At 40.9% G+C, this 19,201-nt stretch overlaps 1 protein-coding gene across 3 annotated transcripts; it reads left to right on the forward strand.

The window, feature by feature from the left end:
- The first annotated feature begins 334 nt into the window (after positions 1 to 334).
- Positions 335 to 18,136, forward strand: CDCA7L (cell division cycle associated 7 like). Of its 3 annotated transcripts, none has more exons than XM_044429333.1 (10): positions 335 to 372; positions 4,798 to 4,935; positions 7,946 to 8,080; positions 9,560 to 9,886; positions 10,915 to 10,983; positions 13,294 to 13,479; positions 14,287 to 14,418; positions 16,203 to 16,352; positions 16,523 to 16,659; positions 17,391 to 18,136. In XM_044429333.1, exons 2-10 carry the CDS (start codon positions 4,798 to 4,800, stop codon positions 17,419 to 17,421), a joined length of 1,305 nt encoding a protein of 434 aa, XP_044285268.1. In that variant the 5' UTR covers positions 335 to 372; the 3' UTR covers positions 17,422 to 18,136. The 3 variants fall into 3 exon arrangements, with proteins under 3 accessions (XP_044285268.1, XP_044285267.1, XP_044285269.1); XM_044429332.1 differs by lacking the exon at positions 335 to 372 and adding an exon at positions 559 to 627; XM_044429334.1 differs by lacking the exon at positions 335 to 372 and adding an exon at positions 559 to 627 and having other exon boundaries at positions 13,297 to 13,479.
- The last annotated feature ends 1,065 nt before the right edge of the window (positions 18,137 to 19,201 follow it).

Below are 19,201 nucleotides of genomic sequence, written 5' to 3' on the forward strand. Positions count from 1 at the left end.
CAAACGCGTCCAGCATCAAGGGCAGAGAGGCTAGAAGTCTCCGTCAGGAGAGCACGAGGGAGGCTGGCTGGCTGGCGGGCGGCGGGAGGGCGCGCCCGCCCCAAGTACCTCCATCCCACCTGCAGCGCAGCTCAGCCCGCCCGCTCGCGCTTTCCCGCGCTTGCAAGACTCGCGGGCAGAAAGCGCCCGCCTGCCGCTCTGCCCCTGCCGCTCGCCAGTCGCCGGCCGGCCTTGACTGACAACACAGACGCCCCGTCACGTGCCGCGCTCCCTGCGCCACGCCCCCTCCCGCGCCTCCGCCCCTTCCGTGGCTCCGTCCGCCCGTTCTGCTGCTCCCTTTTGCGCGCTTGGTCGCCAGGCGCGCGTCCGGCGGTAGGTAGAAATTTATTTGAGTGAAGTTTGCAGCGTGGCGGGAGGGCTGCTGTTCGCTTGCGTTGTAGCTGAAGGTTGGGGGTCCTCCCGCCTACTTCCTCCTGTAAAACTTCGCCGACGCGAACGCCCCGCGAATCGAGGACTGGGCTTTCCAACTCTGGGTCCGAGCCGGGCCAAGAGCTGCGCTTGGAGAGCCCGGCTCCTGCGAGCGGCGAGGAGTTTTTATTTTATGCAAGGAAAAGCACCGACTCGTGAGTAAGGAAAGGAAGTTTCCCTCCCTTTCCCCACGGCATCCTCCAGCCCCTATATAGCCTGGATACGGCCTCCCCTCTGCGTACAAGTCTTTCTCTACTAGTAGGGGGACCAGATGCAAAGAAGAGGAACAGAAGGGGTTATTGATAGACGTTGGGAAATTTACATTGCACACTAACATTCAAACCCACAACATTCCTTAACTTCGCAGCAGGATTGCAGAAAAGTGAATTTTGGCAGGAAATTTCTTAGCTCTGCCTAAGAAACCGGAGTTGCCCTAATTCCCTCTTTTATGCATCTGTTAAAGGTAGTGGTCGTCTCACACCTTCTGCATCTGGTGGCTTTTCTCTTTCTGTTTTTAGAACAAATCTTAGACACAGAAATAGTGAGGGGCCCCATAAATGTTTGTGGTCACCAAGAGCCTTCTCTCCGTCTTATCCTAGTCTTGGCACTACCAGCTTGGAGCTGGAGAGAATGGTGGGTGAAGTTGCAGCCAGCTGTTGAAGCACTTGGAGGGCTTGTTAGAGCTCCTGCCTTCTGCACATCCAGCACTGACCTTGGAATTATGACTTGTTTTGGTGCTGAATATTGGAGGGACATCAGCACCTTTGGCTGTTTTACAACCCAGGTTCTTTTCCAGATCCAGAAGGGAAGCGTTGGGCTTGCTTTTGCCTTGGGTAGCCGGATATATTCTAAAGCATATTAACCCACTAGAAAGCAGTGGAATCAATAGCATGACAAAGTTGATGAATGGAATTGTTGGTGCCCAGTAGTGATGCCTTCAGTGCAACTTATGGGGTGATACATGTGTGTGTCCCAATGCACCAGCTGAGGGGCTGTGGTATAGACAAGTTGTTAATTTCATAAAATCCTCACTGTGAAATAAATAGATCTACCCGGGCCAAAACAATAATTTTCTTTTAGGTGTGAATTTTAATTAAACCATTGAGAGTTGTAGGCTTTTAAAACACATCAGTCAGCCTTTGTGTCAAGACTGTGCAGTAGTTATCTGTTAAATTACTTCTGAACAGGACAGATTCTTTCATAGGTAGATGTGAAAATAAGAGTATTTGTGGCAAGAAACCACCTTCCATTGTTTCTTGATGCACTGCAATGTTATTCAGTGTAAAACTCACTGACTATGTCCACCTTACAGAAAGCATGTACATTATGCAGCTCTTATTTAAATTAAGGCATTTAGTTGGTGGGAATTCCTGAATATTTTAGTAAGATCCTTGAAAATTAGAATGTTAGGGGGGAACCTGGGCCAAGAAATCTATTTGAAGCTTCTAGCATGTTACTTTACTTAGAGTCCCTCAGTATCCATACACAGAAATAAAAAAGTGCTTCACTGGGAAAAGATTTTTTCTCTTCATTAATAATTGGTAATTACACCCCCGTAATGACCCCCTTGGTGCAGATGCAGAAGAAATTAGTTAGGCATATGATAATTGCAGCAGTTGCTAGCTCAGCTGTACAATGGTGCAAGAACTAATGCACATGCTCCAAGCAACCAGTTATTCATAGCAACTAAATTTTATAGTTCTTCACGTGCATTTTCCATTATGCCCTCAAAATGTACAGTGCTTCATGTTTGACTCCTCTTGTAGAGAGAATAAACCTCCACCCAGTAGTTGTGTAGGATCAAGAACTTTATAAAATAGTGTTTGTTTCTGTACAGGAGAAAGGAGCTCAGTGCTAGGTGCCATGTTCAATCCCTGGCATTTCCAGGTGGATTACATCTGAAGATAATGGCTGATGGACCAGTATAAGACAGTTTCCTATATATATATATATTGTTTCCATATGACCCATTGCTCTCAGGTGTGAATAAACCAGCAAAACAATGAAGGAGGGGAATAATATTGTTGAGTAAAGCAGTCTTTCCCAACTTTGCATCCTCCAGATGCCTTGACCTACAACTCGCATCAGCCTCTGCAGCACAGTCAGTGGTAACAGATAGTGGGAGTTGGTGAAAGCTAGTCTAAAATTACAAATGTCAAATCCTAAGCACTTTATCCCACATCGCTGCTTGTAGTCCTCCAAACCAAGGATTATTGGTGTCCAGTTGAAAATGGAAGGAACATGGTGGGCAGGATTGTTTCTGTGTTACTTTAACCCTGCAAAATCATAGGTGACTGATTTCAGCCATCTATGTTTTTTGCCCCTGCTCATGAGGAGGAGTGGCTGAAGCACTGTGGAGATTCCCCTGGTCCTGGTAGAATCTCACTGCTACCCTCCCCAGCACAGTTCCAGTTTGCACATGTGAAGAGGCACAGCTGGTGCAGAAAGAAGGGTGGAGGGAGAGTGTTAAGTGCTCCAGTTCTGATTTTGGAATGCATTACCAAGGTTGGAGCTGTTACTCTGAACTATCCCATGGCTATTTGCACAGCATCTAATGGCCATAAGATTGCCCTGTCAGTTTCCAAAAAAAATTGTCAATCATTTTTATTGACAGTAAGACTTTTGGTAGTCTCGTATTTTAATGATTTGTACTATTGGCATGTTATCTTGTTGTTTTTCTGGCCACTTACTATATTGTGAGTCCTGATGCTGAGAGCTTGAAGCATCAAGTTCCTGTAAGCTCATTTCTGTTTACACCTTATGCTTCCTGTAAGATGCCATGTAAATTCTGAGGCCATGTCACTTGTGTTGGCTACATAAATAGAGTTTAACATGTAAAATAAGTGGAAGATACTTTAAACAATGAAGTTATATGTTGGTTAAAATGCAAAGTATGGTAATGAAGTAAATCGCCATGGTACTGAGCTAGTATTTTGGATGTGTAAGCAAAATATGCAGTTTGTAACAAAATGTCACAGTGTGGGCTGTTCAGAGTGCCAGCCTGCCTTGCCCTCTTCCAGGATACGTTGTTCCATTTTCTTTCCAGGTTTTAGTTCCTTTCGTAACATGTAACATTCATACCCAGCTCATGCTGAACCGAGTTTGCTTTTTGGGCTTTTCTTCCCTTAGAATTATTTCAAATTCTTCTAATCAAGTCAGTCAATACTGGATGGTACCATTTTGGGTACATATAGGGCTGGATCCAGGATCTGCATTTTGTAGGTGCAAGGGCTCCCTTCAGGGAAGGTACTTTTTGGAGATTCCCCAGAGCAGGATCCCCTGTTGTGTTGCATGTTCTGGGTGTTAGAAGGGCTCCTGTGAGGAGCAGAGGGTGGAGAAGTTCCACAATCCTATTGTTTTTGTTACATAATTAATGTCTATCTCACCCTGGGCGAGGAATGACAGTAATAAATGCAATATAATACCATATAAAATAAAACATTAAAATTGAATCAGAACTGCATTTAAAACTACCTTTTCTACAACTAAACAGCTAAAACTGTCTAAATATGGATTGAACCTAAGACTAGCATGTTTGCTAAAACAAACTGTACATTAAGGGAGAAAATTAGCATACAGCTAAAAATACTTAAATTGTATTGAGACCAATACAATTGGTCCTACCAGGTATTGGCATCAATTGGTTACCTGTACTGGAACCTCCTCTCAAAAAAGCTGTTGCTCAAACAGCCAATCCTCCATCCCCGAGGGACAAGGTGTTTCTGACCTCATGCTGTGACTGATGTGCAGCATGAGGTCAGGGAAAAATTGCTATTTTGTCCAGCTCTAAACCTGGACTGTGTGCACACAGATGTGTGCAGAAAACAACAGCTCAGAACTCGAGGACTGCAAAATATTTTTCTGACTTGACACCAGCTGCACACTCTGAATTTAGACAGAGTGACAAGCCAGTGGGCCGTATCTCTCAACATATCTCTCAACTCAGCTGAAGAAGGCAGAGGGTAGCCAGAGACCAGATTCCCTCTTTCCAGATTAAGGGGGGCTGAGTGAGATTATCTGCAGTCCTTAGTCCTGAGAAGGTATAAGATCATTTGCAATCTGAACCATCCTTTGTACTTCTGGTTATTTCACTGTATGTCACCTTCTAGGATACAAATATAAGCAATGCATGCTACAGGAAACATTAAAGTAATAAAATCACAATTAACAGTATAAATAACAACAAGAAATGGTTCATGTGAATTGTGTATGTGTAATGGAGCTAAATGTGAAGATAACACATGCCAGTGTTATTATGAGAGATTCTGGAAAAATGAATACTTCTGTGGCTGACTTTATCTTCCATTTTTCTTTATGAACTGAAAACAGATGCTCAAATTGGCAGATATATTTAATGCTCCAAGTGATGATGAAGACTTTCTTGGTTTTGGAGCTGATGTTCCCATGGAAACACTGTCACTGGAAGACAGCTATGAGAGTTTTGATTCGCTAGACTCAAGAAAAATGGTAGGGAAATCTTGTAACCAATTATGACTAAGTTTCTATCCATGGTCAAACCAAAGCCTGATTTTTTCTCCCTTCCAGAATAGTTTATAAAAGTAAAATTAAGTGTATTCTGCTTTTTGGATCACACAATTGCTATTCATAACCCTTAAGTATTATAAGTAGGCAATCTAGTGAAAGTCAAGCAGTTGTGGCTCAGATTTCTTTGGGAGAATTAAAGTAAGTTCATAATATTTTGCCACTGGAAGATATAAGAAAGTGCTAAAAGGTAGTATCTTGTTTGTTAAAGAGGCAGACTTTAATTTATGTATCTGTGGAGATTCTTTAAGGAATTTTGAGCAAGTATGTTGCAGTAGCCTGATTTGCAGGTTACTAGAGCACTGAATATGGTAGAGGGGATACAGTAGTGTACCAGCTGACATTGGAAATAGGGGCTTCCAGTCATGGCCACCACTGGAAGAGTTCAGACAATGAAATCAGGTCCCATTATATTCCTAGGCTTAAACCAGATTCTTAAATCCTGTGTAGAGCAAGCTCTTGGCAAGAGCAGCATGGGCATCCACCATTAGTAACTTATTTTGCAATCCTAGGCATGCTTACTTAAAAATAAGGGGCTATCAAATGCACTGGAATTTAATTCCAGATAAGTGTATGTAGGATAGTGGCCTCAGTTTTATGTAGATTGAGCTTCAGCTTGTGGGTTCTCATGCAGCTTCATACTGATTCCAGGTAATAACCAGGCTGAGTTGTCATCTCACTGGAATTCGGGGGATATGAAATTGGGGTGCGGATATATAATTGTTTTACTAATGACATCCAAGCACCAGATCCTCACATTATCAGTATCTAGTATATGTATTCCACAGCAGCGGCCTGTCAAAACGGCTTACTGAGTAAGAGAAGTCGTCAGGTGACTACCACCAACCTTCAGCTGTCTATTGGAGCTTTACCAAATGCCTGGTTGTACATCAACAGGGAGACACCTGTTCCATCTTACCAGGTCTCAGTGATACAAGCCCAATCAGACTTTAATTGTGGATGAGCAGCAGGTTTTGCTACTCATTTAGCAGCAGAAACCCTTGGAGTTGATGGGCACTTGGTGCTAGTCCTCTGAACTTCTGGCTGAAGGAGAAGTTGGACAGTCCTTGGCCGGTTCACACAAATCTGGGCTAACAAATTTCAGTGCACTGACAGGAGCTTGACCAGCTTGGAAAAACAGGCTCCCAAGTAGGTACAGCATCTCTACAGATTCTAGTACCAGGAAAAGCCTTTGCCACAGGTACTACGGGCTCACAAGTGGTCTATCTGTTTGGAAAATGTGTGTTCTAAGGAAAGCCATAACACAGTGTATGTCTGATTTCAGTCTGTCTCAGCCATAAGTTTCCCATTGGAGTAACTTCCCCTTGTGTGTGTACATTGTTCATTTTCTTCTCCCTTCTAAGAAGCTGCACTAAACGTATCAACAGAAGTAATTTTTCTGAGAACTCCCTCCAATTATCCTTAATAATTCATAGAATTTTTTTAGAGTGTAGAATGATTTTTCCCTTCTGTTCCCTTGGTAGTTTTTTCATCCATCTATTGTAAATGATTTTCACTTATATCATCTCAGTATAAAGAAGTATATAATTATATTTAGGGAAAGACAGTGATAATTGGGAATAAAGATAACCTGCTGAAGTTCAGTTTTATGAAAGGTCACTTTGAATCTCACATGAGAAGAGGAAGCAGTGAAGAAAAAAGAAGAAAAACTTTAAAACACACCAGTGTAGCTGTCCAATGTGTGCTGTGTGTGTGTGCAATTTTCATTTGTCTTGTGCTAGCATTTTTTCCAAGGCAGAAAGATTGACAGATGTTTGAAATATTTACTTTTTTTTTTTTTTTTACAAACATCTCTATCTAATTTTTGGAATCTTGCAGCAACTCTTTCATTTAATGTTGAAAGTGAAAAAAAAATCCCAACAACCTGCAAGAAGAAAAAAAAAAGATTTCATTGTATGAGAAGTTGCAGGATTTTTCTGTTTGATATTGATATTTAATATTTATATCCTGCATTTATTTCTGCAAGGAAATCAAGGTGGTTTTTCGTGTGTCTTAGTGAGAGATATCCAGATTGTGCAAATACGTAAGTTGGGTTCCTTAAAGCTTCTTAGGGTGCAATTCTATCTGGATGCCTTCTTGAATATGGAGGCACTCTTCTCTTCCCTGCTCTGCATTTTCCACCATCTAGTGACAACGTTTCATATGGGGAGAAAAGAAGGCTGGAGTAACTTCAGGATGTCTTGTATCTTGGCTGTTCCAGTCTCTACCCCCGTTTTGTTCTCTGAAGTTGCTTTGCTGTCCTTGGAGATCAGCAGTTGTGGTTCTTTTTGCGCAGGGGATTGGGGTTGTGGTTTGCAGCTCCAAGAACAGAACTGGGAATCTGAACTATCTTATGCTCCATCAGACATTGTCTAGGGGTTTTAGGATCATTCCTGGTAGAAAGCTCATGGAAGACGTGGTTCATTACCAGTCCTCCTCCTAGCTATCTACATCCCCATCCCCAATCCAGTTAGGAGGGCTGGAGTCCTGTGCTGAAAAATTGGAATTCAGGAGGGAATGAGTGAAAACTGGTGTTGGCTCATAACGTTTCTATCCCTCCACCCTTCAGCAGAACCACATGCCATTTCATTGTTTAGGAGGCCCTTCTGATGGATTTTGTGGGGTTTATGGATAGCTGTAGGGAATAAGAGGATATTGGAAGTTTCCCTCCTATGAACTTCCTTGAGTCATCTTCCATCAAGAGAACTTTCAGCAACACCCTTAGCATAGAAATGTTTTAGTTTCCAGTGGGAAGGGACGAGAAGGGAGGATAATTGTTTACCTAAATGATCTCACTTGTTTCTTCCATGATTATTTATCTTTTATTTTCCTGTAGCTGGACCTTATATTTTTCCATCTGCACAATCATTTTTTGATATTTTGTGCTCCCCTGTTTATTGGGAACAATGTTGTGTATTTATGCTTGATGTTTCAGGACTTCCATTTTCAGCCCAATTCCCTAACAGAGAAACTGAGGAAGATTTTCACTGAAGACACAGATTCAGAAAATGAAGCATTTGAAGGCTTTTCTTCAAATGAGCGTGAAGTAAACAGTGAGGAAGATGTGGAGGTGAATTTCCGTAGTATTAGTTATCATATATGCATACATAATTTATGGTGCAATCCTGCAGTCTCCAGGTGTGTCAGGGTGGTAGTAGTCGTAGGATAGGTTGGAATCTCAGACCTGATCTTGGAATGCCTTCATAGCTGCTGTGGCTCTTCCTGCACTGGCTGCGCTCATAGACAGATCACCTTTGATGAGAAATCCACTCCATGCCTCCATCCCTCCTCCTCACAATGAGCAGAAAAACATTTAGATGGCTGAACTCAGAGAGTCTGGATCATTATGGGCAGCTGCATTGGGTGGTGCTCTCAAAAGTATCTGTATTCCCCATGTCTCATTTAAAAAGGCTCCCAGAGCAATTTATATATAATTAGTCAAACAAGACACTTTCTGCCACACGGTTTACAAATCCCTCATGGGAAGTGCCAGTGCTGTGTCTTCTTCCTATTTGTGTTTGAGGCAACAAAAGAAAGTAGTGAAGGTCTGGCTAGGAGCTTCAGTGTCAGTTCTTCCCATGTAGTTTGGGGCTTCCAAACCTTTGCATGGGAAAGGATTTGGCATAGTAGTTCTTGCAGTGAAGACAAGAAGTGGCAACAGCAATAATTTGGAGACTAGTTTCACCTTTGCAGGGTCTCAGGCCAAAAGTTGACTTCAGCACCTACACTTTGCTTTCTACTGCTGAGTTGTTGTCCCATTCAGGGGTTATTTCCCATGGTTATCTGAAGGAAAGGAAGTCTTGCTAAGTTCAGTGGATATGCACCAGTAGCGTGGTTACATGCCTTAAGTGACTCTCCATACACTTAAGACAAAATTAGTGGAGTATTTGCCATTGGCCGTTTCAGATTTGACCTTAAGTCAGCCCTCATATTTGTATCTAAAGCAGAAAACTTTCTGGTCATAATATTCTTGGCCAATGGGGAATCACCGATGACTTGCTTATTTGCAGTACCCATAAGGTGTAATCTGTCCTTGTGACTATGGCTGTCTTAGTGTACAAACCCCACAACAGACACTTGGAAGCCCTTGAACTTGGGCATTTAGAAGCATTCAGTGGTAGCACAGCTGAGGCAATCCCTACCTCACCCTGCTTTGTGTCCAGCTAAACCACTGAGGTGGCTGACCCAAGAGTCCCTCCCACCCCACCATGCCCTTGCCCCCTCTCAAAGCCCTAGTTGCACCCTTGGGGTGGGGCAGGTGGTGCAGCTCTTCCTGCTCTGGCTGTGAAGGGGACAGGGTGGTGGTGCTGGAGTCCAGCTGCAAGATTACAGAATCTCAGAGGTGGAATGCCAAAGAATCTTGTGTTTGCATGACATCATTGGGAAGCCATAGATTGTGTCCTTAGATGGGTTATAGGAAATGTAGAATAAACAGATTATATTTGTTTAAACGTTTCTTTAATGTTACTGCAGGCTATACTTATGAGGGAAAATGAAAAATTAGCTGAAGTAATTATAATGCAGGCTGTGCCATTTATTGTGTTTTTAGGCAGTGGAATTGGATCTGGAGAGTGACCCTTTATCCTTAATGGTGGCAGAAGAAGATGATAGGGGGAAAGAGTCCCCCAAGAGAAGGAACCTTGGTTTTCGTGTAGCATTGCAGTTTCCCACCAAGAAATCTGAGAAGACTTCCAAGTTCTGCTTAACAGGCAGTAAACACCCTCACTCTCTTACACAAACAAAAACTAATCAAACCTGGGGCAAAAAAGATCCAGAAACCTCTTCAAAGTCTGGGGAAGAAGCTAAAGAAGTACCAGATGAAAGTTCTAGTGCACTGCTTAAAAGAGCCATGAATATTAAAGAAAATAAAGCCATGGTAAGAACTGGCATGCAAACAGCATTGTCACTCAGTATATCTCAGCATCTTGGTTTCCCTTGGTTTTTAATGCAAGCTCAGAGGATTGAAGGCTGCTGTGTGCATCACAATTGTAGACCAAAAAGTATGTTTCTTTTAGTTGTCTTATCAAATATGTTTTCATATCAAATACTCAAGGTACTGCACAAAACCTAATACAAAGCAAAGATAATGCACAAAACATGCAACCCATTAAAATCAAATTGGAAAGGCTTACTGGAACAAAAAGGTCTTCACTAAGATGATTCCAACAAGAAAAAGATCTGGTGGTCCTCTTTGGGGAGGCTGTTCCTTAAGTGACCATCATAAGCCAGGTTTAGGCCTGGATACCGGAGGACCAGACTCCTCTGGAAGATGTTGCACAGAGGACTATGTTTGAGAGTACCGTGAAGAATATGGGGTACAGGTGTTCCTTCAGCAATGTGGGCCTAGGCTGTGGGAGACTTGAAGGGTAACAACCTACAGCTTCAATTGAACTTGGAAGGAACTGCTAATAACAACATTTTGACATACTTGGGATCACAGTTAGTGCTATGGAGACTGGAAGCATTCACAGCTGTAGCTTGTTGTAACATCTGAATTTAAGTTAGTCTTGATTATGGTTTGCAGAAACATCCACTAACAGCACACACACCGCTGTTGAAATGAAAAACCTGGTTATTCAAGAGAGCTTTACATGTAGAGGCTTCAAAATACTCAATTTTGGAAAATTGGCCTAAATCTGCTCACTTAAAATTCCAAATTTCTATTGGAAATGTATTATTTAGTCCCACTAAGAAAATGATTCTCATCATAGCAGTTTGATTTAAAAAAATAAGAGGTGTGATGTTATAAAGGGAAAAATTAAAATTTATTTTTAATTTTATTAAATAAATGTTTATTTTTTTTGAAAAGGTAAAACTAAACGTATATCAAGTGTATATTGATATAATGGCTTCTAGGAAATGATTTAAATATTGCCTAATTTAATATCATTTTCCTTGTTTCAGCTTGCCCAGTTATTAGCAGAACTAAATTCTATACCTGACCTATTTCCTGTGAAAACTACCTCAACTCCTGTAAGTATCCATGTAACAGTATTCTGGTAGGGGTCATCCTTTTTCTGAAGTGATATAGCATGGTATGTCTTAGGGCTGCTTCTTCTGAGACTTTGGCCTAGTAAACATGATCACTGAGGCTCACCATGGCTTAATATCTACACTGGGCTGTGGTACCCACTGCCAGGTTGCTGATCTAGGATTAACACACCACCTCATAACCTTACCAGAGGCCTTGGATTCTGGTTGGTTTGTTAAATACCCAAGGAAGCCACCCTTACCAGGTTCAGGTGACATGAAAAACCATGCCTCAAGAGAGTAAACGTGTAACTCAACCAGCATGCACAGAGCGGTTAAAAGGCCACTGTGGCTTGTTCACTGCCCTGTGATTGAACAGACTGGGTTGTTCTGCTCTGCTCTGCTCTGCGGCCAGTATGAGTAAACAAAAGAGTGCAGCAACCACAGGATTATTACATTAATCATCCATGTAAGCAAAGTAATGTGTAAAGAGTTGAAATGACCCTATATGGAGCAAGAAATGCCAGAAGTCAAAGCTGGATTCTGAAAAGTAAGAGGCCATAAAGATCATATTGCAAATATACATTGGCTATTTGAGTGCACCAAAGAATTTCAGAAAAAGATCATTCTATGCTTTATGGACCACAGCAAAACCTTTGACTGGGTGGATCACAAGAACCTATGGGTGGTCCTGAAAAAAATGGGGGTGACTCAGCACTTGAATGTCCTAAAGTGAAACAAACAAACTGCAGTTAGGATAGAATATGGAGAAACAGGGTGGCTTCCCATAGGTAAAGGTGTAAGACAAGAATGTATTATATCTCCCGATCATGCAATTTATATGCAGAACATATAAGGAAAGCTGAATTAGAATCAGAGGAAGGAGTGAAAATTGGCAGAAGAAACATCACTAATTTAAGATATGCAGATGATACCATACTACTGGCAGAAAGCAGCAGTGACTCGAAACAACTCCTGATAAAAGTGAAAGAAGCAAGCACAAAAGCAGTACTGCAGTCGAATATCAAAAATAAATCAGATCCACAGAAGAATTACAGAACTTCACTGTTAATAATGAAAAAAGCTAAATTGTGGAAGATTTCACATACTTCCACCCAGTCATCAATTCAAAGGGAGACTGTAGCCAGTCTTCTGCAGAGCCTTGGAAGGGCAGAAATGAAGGAACTAAAAAAGATTATCAAGTGTAAAGATGTTTTACTGGAGACCATGACCAAGATCATCTAAGCTATTGTATTCCCAGTCATAATGGGATGGCTGTGAAAGCTGGCCGGTGAAGAAAGCTGACAAAGAGAAAATTGATGTGTTTGAAACATAGTACTGGAGGATAGCTTTGTGAATATCCTTGACTGACAGACAAGTGACTTCTAGATCAAATAAAGCCAGAGCTGTCCCTAGAAGCAAAAATGATAAAACTGAGGCTGCCATACTCATGACACATCACGAGAAGGCAAGACTCACTGGAAAAGACAATCATGTTATTGAAAGTTGAAGGCAGAAGATGAAAGGGAAAACTAAACAGATGTATTGGATCTAGAAAGGAAGCCACAGCCTTGAACAAGGAAGAGCTGAATGGAGCTGTCATGGACAGGACATTTGGAGGTCTTTTATTCATACAGCAGCCATACATTGGAGACAAGTTGATGGTACGTAATACACACATGAATGAACAAGATGATGCATGTATACAAAGTACATGTACTTTGTACATTTGTAGGATGAAATAACAAATACTCTCTTCCTTTCAACAATACATGACTTGGAAAGGATTAGTGCATCCCAACTTGTGCTTCTGTGACATTTCCTTCTAGTATATATAACTGCATCATTTCGTAACCAAAACACCTTTGTGTGCATGAACTCTGTTCAGAAAAGCAGAAAAGTATATGAAGAATAAAGAGAATTCTGTGTAAAGAAATTACAAATGAAAAAAGCAGCATCTGCAATTCTGTGTACCCCTTAATAAACTACAGCACTTCCTGTAGTGTAAGAGCAATAAAGAAAACAAAGGACTAGCCTAGGCACAGTGGCAGAGGTGCAAAGGTTTGGAAAGAGCAGCTGAGAGGGATTAGGGCCTTTTTCCTGGACTGTTTTCCCAATGAAAACCTGAGCACATCCAACATTGTTTTGTGCCTCAGTTGGACATGGCTGTACACTTTATGCTTTTCTAGATGGCACACATGGCCTGCAATATTCGATTTTTTAGAAATGGAAGTTCAGGAAGTACTGTACTCACATTCTACAAGGTAAAGGTCATGAGAGTAACTGATTAAAGCTCTGTTTTTTTCTTCCTAGAAGCAGAAGAAAACACCAAGGAAAACATTTTCAGAAGGGCAGATAGAGCGTCGTACGAACCCTACCAGGAATGCTCGTCCGCCAGAGAAATTTGCCTTGGAAAACTTCACTGCATCTGCTGTCAGATTTGCAGAACAACTTAACAGTTACAGACGACAGAACCTTTTAAAGAAAAGACTAAAAGGGGTATGTGCCCACTTTACCTTGTTCACTGCTTGTTGTTTATTGTGAAATAATAATCGTAGTAATCACCATCATCATTACAAAGCACTTGTCAATGACTGGACAGTAGGGGTAAATTAAGCCAAAAATCTAAAATGTCCATGTAGTTCTGAATATGCTCTTGACAGGTTTGCTCTAGAAAAGGGCAAGGCCATTCAGAGGGAAATGGATGGATAGAATTGGATTGATGATGTACAACATATAAAGTTTCTGCTGGGCATATTAAAAATAAAACTGAAAGAAATAAAGAGATGTTTTGTATTTTATAGTTTGAAAACTGGCTGGAATATAAACTGAAAAAATTGGCACCAGGGTCCTCAGCCTAGTCAGTTTTATGGGTTGCCAACCCAACTGCAGTATAAACTATAGATATATAGGGGAAATAACCAAGAACCATTGGCACAATCATGCTTCCTGGGACTTGTAATGTGTTCTCCTACTGATGTACTAAACTAGGTTATTTAGTCCTAAATAGTTCCCATCATACCACTCATTAATATTTTCCCTTGTGTTTTTATAAGCTTTGAGGTCATGTGTATCTTCCAGACGTTTTAGACTAAAACACCTAGCATTCCTGATCACTGGCCTTGCTGGGGACAATGGAAGTTAAAGTCTGTGTCTGAAGGACACCAGGCTGCTTCAGTCTGGCAAGGATCACTTTATAAGTTGATAGTTCTTTATAATGTTGATTCTAAATGTAATGAGCCTAGTTCTGCTTTGGGTAACAGAAATGAAGTACAAAGGTGATGCTGAAGTGAGCTCCTTTCATAGGGCAATGTGGAGGTCCGTAAAAGACGAAGGTCATCAAAATACTGTTCATTCCGATCGGTTGAAGATATAACTGATGAAGATTTAGAAAATGTTGCAATAACGGTTAAAGATAAAATCTATGATAAGGTTCTGGTAGGTACAGACTTTCTTCTTTAGATACTTGGGTGTGCCTAAATTATGCAGATATAATACTTAACTCATTTTTGACTATCCTGTCCATTTGTTTTATGTTTATACCTAGATTTGCATTTAATATGTTGACTAAATTGCTACTACTGTACTCATTGTGCTGGGCTTAAATGTCGCTTTTCTTTTCATTGCCTTCCTAAAGTGAGTGCAGTGCATTGTCATTTTATTTCAAAGTACTTTTTACCTTAATTAGAGTGAGTAATAACATTGTACATTTTTACAACACAGACATAAATATCTACTAGTGATCTGGCAGGGTATTATGAGGAGGAGATGCTTGCTGGAAAAAAAAAACTTAGCTTCACACTGGCTTCACACTGGCAATTTCTATCATAATAAAAGCTGAAATTAAAACTACTGTACTGTGTTAACTAAATTCATTTTGGCAAACTATCTTGAACACCAGTATATAATATTAGTACAGAGATCCTTATTCTAATTTTACAAATGAAGAAGTGACCAAAAGCAATTTCACCAAGTCAATTTGGACTGACAGAAAATGCCATTAATGACTGACATTAATCAAGAAAATGCCAGTGCACAGCTGCCTCTAAGGACACCTGTCCATTTTGGGCTGGAACTTGGAGGATATCATGGGAAAACTGGAACCTTTTCTGGAGGTAGGGGAACTAGCCTAGACACAACTTTAATATTCTAGAACTTGCCCAATAACTTAAGTACAAGGGAGAAGTGGGTTTGGAGTACATCTGTGTATACACACATCATACCCAGGCAAAACACAAAGCTAAACTAAAGAAACAAGCTGACATACATATCATTCAAAAGGTAGAAGAGGAATACAGTGCAGGTAAAATACATACAATTCCTCTCCCACAGCACTTCTTACCATCACCAGCCAGTTAATCTTTTTTGTTTTTCTGGGTGGCTGAGCTACAGCCACTGAGATTTTGTATTTTCTAAGAACACCTCTGGGGCCAAAGGGGGCTCAGAGGCACTTTTGGATAGAAAAATGGCCCTGGAACTGGCAGCTGACTCCAAGACCAATATTAAATGAGCAGACAGAGATCCTAGTGGGTTCCAAGGGACCTCATGCTCCTATTATTGGGAAGAGATTTATCCGTCCAAATTTGGCCCTAGGAGTAGTTCAGCTTGGGAAGATTGGAAGCAGACCAAAATGACTATGCATTTCAGCTAGCTGGTGGAGAGAAGTGGTTTGATTTCTATGTTAAGCCCATCCACCTGCACCTGAAAGATCTCAACTGCAGATGACTTCATGCTCCCAGAGTAAATGGAGACTGGAGTATATACACAGCCTGAGATTAAGAAGGATTAGCAGTGACTTGCACCGCGGTGACCATCCATTCTATGAAACAGGCTTTCCCAACTCTGTTGAAAACAATCTTCTGGGTAGAACTAGGATATTTATAAATCTAGTAAGATCTTACTTTGGTATTTCCATGTATAATTTAAGTCCAAAGTTCTTGCTTTACACATATGACAAATTCATATTATGATCTTTTTCTTAAGGCAAAGTTTCAGCATTGTTTTAAACTTCCATTTCATATTGGCTGAAAGAGTACTCTGTCTTTCAACACACTCAACAAAAATGTAGGATTTGTATGATTTTGAAGAGTAAAAAGGTTGCTTGTAATATTCTGTCCAAGCAAGTTTACTTTAAACTGCTTTGGAAAAGTTTTTATTAACAAGGTAATATTGTAGATTGATTCCTTGAATAATAATTTCCTTCCTAACTGTATGCACAATAGGGAAGCACATGCCATCAGTGTCGACAAAAGACAATTGACACAAAGACAGTGTGTCGTAATGAAGGCTGTGGGGGCATGAGGGGTCAGTTCTGTGGGCCATGCCTGCGTAATCGATATGGAGAAGATGTGAAGTCAGCACTTCTAGACCCAGTAAGTAGACCCAGGTGGTTGTTTAGGGAGTGGGATAGAGATTTCCATGCTAGAAAAATAATTGGAGATCTAGTAGCTGCAGTGATGTTACAATGTGGTGTATATCCCTGCAGCTGTGCTGCCTAGTATAGCAATTAATACTTAATTCCCTTCCTTCTTGTTTCTTTAAGGACTGGTTCTGTCCTCCTTGCCGTGGGATCTGTAATTGCAGCTACTGTCGCAAACGTGATGGTCGTTGTGCTACAGGAATGCTCATCCACCTGGCCAAGTTTTATGGCTATGACAACGTAAAAGAATATCTTGAAAGGTATGGGGCTGCCCTACAAATCATATTAGTACAGTGCATTCAGAGTTTGTCTGCATGTAACCATAACCAAACACAAACTTGGATGAGGAATATTTAAGAGTTCTCTGAGGATGACCCTTGAACTTGGGATAAAAAGTTCCATGTGTCCTGATTTCACTGTTTAAGAATAATCTGAAAATCCCATTACCCAGGTCATCCCATTACTCCACTGACATGAACAGAAGGCTCTCTTGACTTCCGTAGAGCTGGAAAAAGGGATTTCCTGCTCAAGAATAGCTCAAGAAGTCCACCTTACTGCAAGGTGCCCAGGGTCCTTGGTAGTGGTGAGGTGCTGAGGTTCTCCTCTCCTCAAGCCATTTTCCACCAGGGCATCCCATCACTATTAAAGCATGCCGAGGGGGAGGTGAAGGGGTAGAAGAGTTGAGGAGCAGCAAGGAACCTGGCGGGCATGCTGGGTGCACGGGGTGAGATCTTGGCAGTTGTCATCTTGCTGACCTCAGACTTAGGTGGACTGCTAGGTACGTATTCTTCCATGTTTTCATGTGTTTGTTGTTTGCAAAGCAGAACATGCACTCTTAAATATGCCCTTCACATGTAAGATACTTGTTCTCCAAGATGAGTTTCACCAACACATTTAACATGATTATGGCCCTCTGTGATATAGCCAGTAGTACGAACTTACCTTTTCCTTAACCTCTAAAAGTTAAATACTCTTCTGTTTTCTTTTCTAGCTTACAAAAGCAACTTGCTGAGGATGACTGAAAATACCTGACATAGCTGTGCAAATTATTTCTTTGTTTTACTTAAATCAGAGTCGACAATTTTATCACAATGATGTCTATATGTCTAGAAATTTAGGTCACAATTGCTTACTTTTAAATTGGTGTTGTATGTATTATAAGGATTTCTCAGGTAAACAACTGTTAAAGGAATCTGTATATGTTCTTTGCCCCAACACTCTGTGATTTTTCTTCTGAGAAATCCTTGCTGAAATAAATGTCAGCTAAAGCAGGCAGCGTTCATTTCCATGGGGCTACTGCAGGGGAAATGTATGTGGACTGTGCTGCTTAGGATAAGATTCCAGCAGTCAATGCTCAAGAGATACAAATCTTTCAATTATATTTGATTCCATTAGTACTATTTTCAGTTCATCTCTTAGATTTTAGAAACTTAATGTTGGAGCAGTATTTTATTCCATGGGAAGAATGTTAATCCTCTCAATATTTGTTTTTAATCCCCCTAAAATCTGTTGTTGGCAACTTATTTCAAACAAACCCACTCTGACATGTTTGCCATGTCATTAATATTTTGACATTTAAGTTTATGTCTGTGTTTCTTAAACCTTTTGAATTGCAATGGACAGGGGATGCAGATGTATTCTAGCCTTCTGTAAGATTAGTTATCTATGCTACTGTGGATCATGCAGAACTGTCCAAGCACTCATGAGAATATTGTAATAAAATCCTGCTATCGAAAAGACAGATTGGATGAATCACGTAAGCGCTCCTAGAATAACACAGAAGGAAACACCATCACAGTTAACGTTGCCTAAAATTAATTATCCAGGACAGAATAGCATCAAACTCAGCGGTTGAATTTTTTCCACTTTCAGTGGAAAAGGGTTAAAGTGTACTTAAATCCACCGTCAAAACTAGTGATATTTTTAGAAGATAAGAAGAGCCATGCTGGATCAGACCAAAGGCCTGTGTAGCTGAACATGCTGTTCACCCAGTGACACAACAGCTGCCTTGGAAAGCCCTCAAATGAAGTAAAACACCAACATGTTTGCAGCGCCTCAGCAGGGGAGAAAAATTCTCAGTGGCTAATGGCTTCACAGCGGACGATGCAGCTCTGCATGATTTTGCTTTGTATATTTAACATTGATGTCCTGCCACTTGGAAAGAATGGTGAGCAATAAGATAACTTTGTCAGAAGTCAGGCTCTACCAAAGGTTCCCCCCCCTCATCAGATGCAAATAATGAATCAAAGGTCTGTTTCAAAAGCTCCTTTCCATCTGTTATAAGCTGCACTATGTAATCAGAGGAGGTTTCCTCAAAGTACAATTAACCAATGCAAACTGCGTAGTGCTGAAGCCTGCCAGTGATGGCTGCTTCTACCACAGCTTTTTGACATCTTAAGGCTTGGTCAAAGTAATTTCTAAAATTTAGTTGATTGCCAGTTGTGTGTACCTCAGAGGTGAAGTAGACATAACACTGATATTCATCTAAATAAAAAGTTACATAGCGCTTATGATATTAAGAGACATGTTGCAAAGGCTTAAAGCAGTCGAAAATCTTGCTAAACCTCGAGAATGCAGTGGGCGATCTTGGTACATCAGTCATGCTGGCATCCACCTGCAGGACATTGGGCTTACGGTGATCAATAAGATGACTATTTTATACACTGGAGTATTGAACCTAATGTTTATTTTGATATTGCTATGTTGATATTAAATGAGCAAGAAAACACATTTCTTAACAGAGATCTATTTTTAAAACAAGAAAAAAAGCATTTTACCTTCAGACTATGATCACATCTGAGC

This window comes from Varanus komodoensis, unplaced genomic scaffold (genome assembly GCF_004798865.1).
Source record: "Varanus komodoensis strain SLA01 unplaced genomic scaffold, ASM479886v1 scaffold2, whole genome shotgun sequence".
Classification (NCBI taxonomy): domain Eukaryota; kingdom Metazoa; phylum Chordata; class Lepidosauria; order Squamata; family Varanidae; genus Varanus; species Varanus komodoensis.

What these genes read in the sequence shown, in the direction of transcription:
- CDCA7L (XM_044429333.1), top strand. Translation starts at nt 4,798, where the DNA reads ATGCTCAAATTGGCAGATATATTTAATGCTCCAAGTGATGATGAAGAC. An exon ending in CGCTAGACTCAAGAAAAATG is followed by an intron (nt 4,936 to 7,945) that starts GTAGGGAAATCT and finishes TTGATGTTTCAG; the next exon opens with GACTTCCATTTTCAGCCCAA. An exon ending in AAATCTATGATAAGGTTCTG is followed by an intron (nt 14,419 to 16,202) that starts GTAGGTACAGAC and finishes TATGCACAATAG; the next exon opens with GGAAGCACATGCCATCAGTG.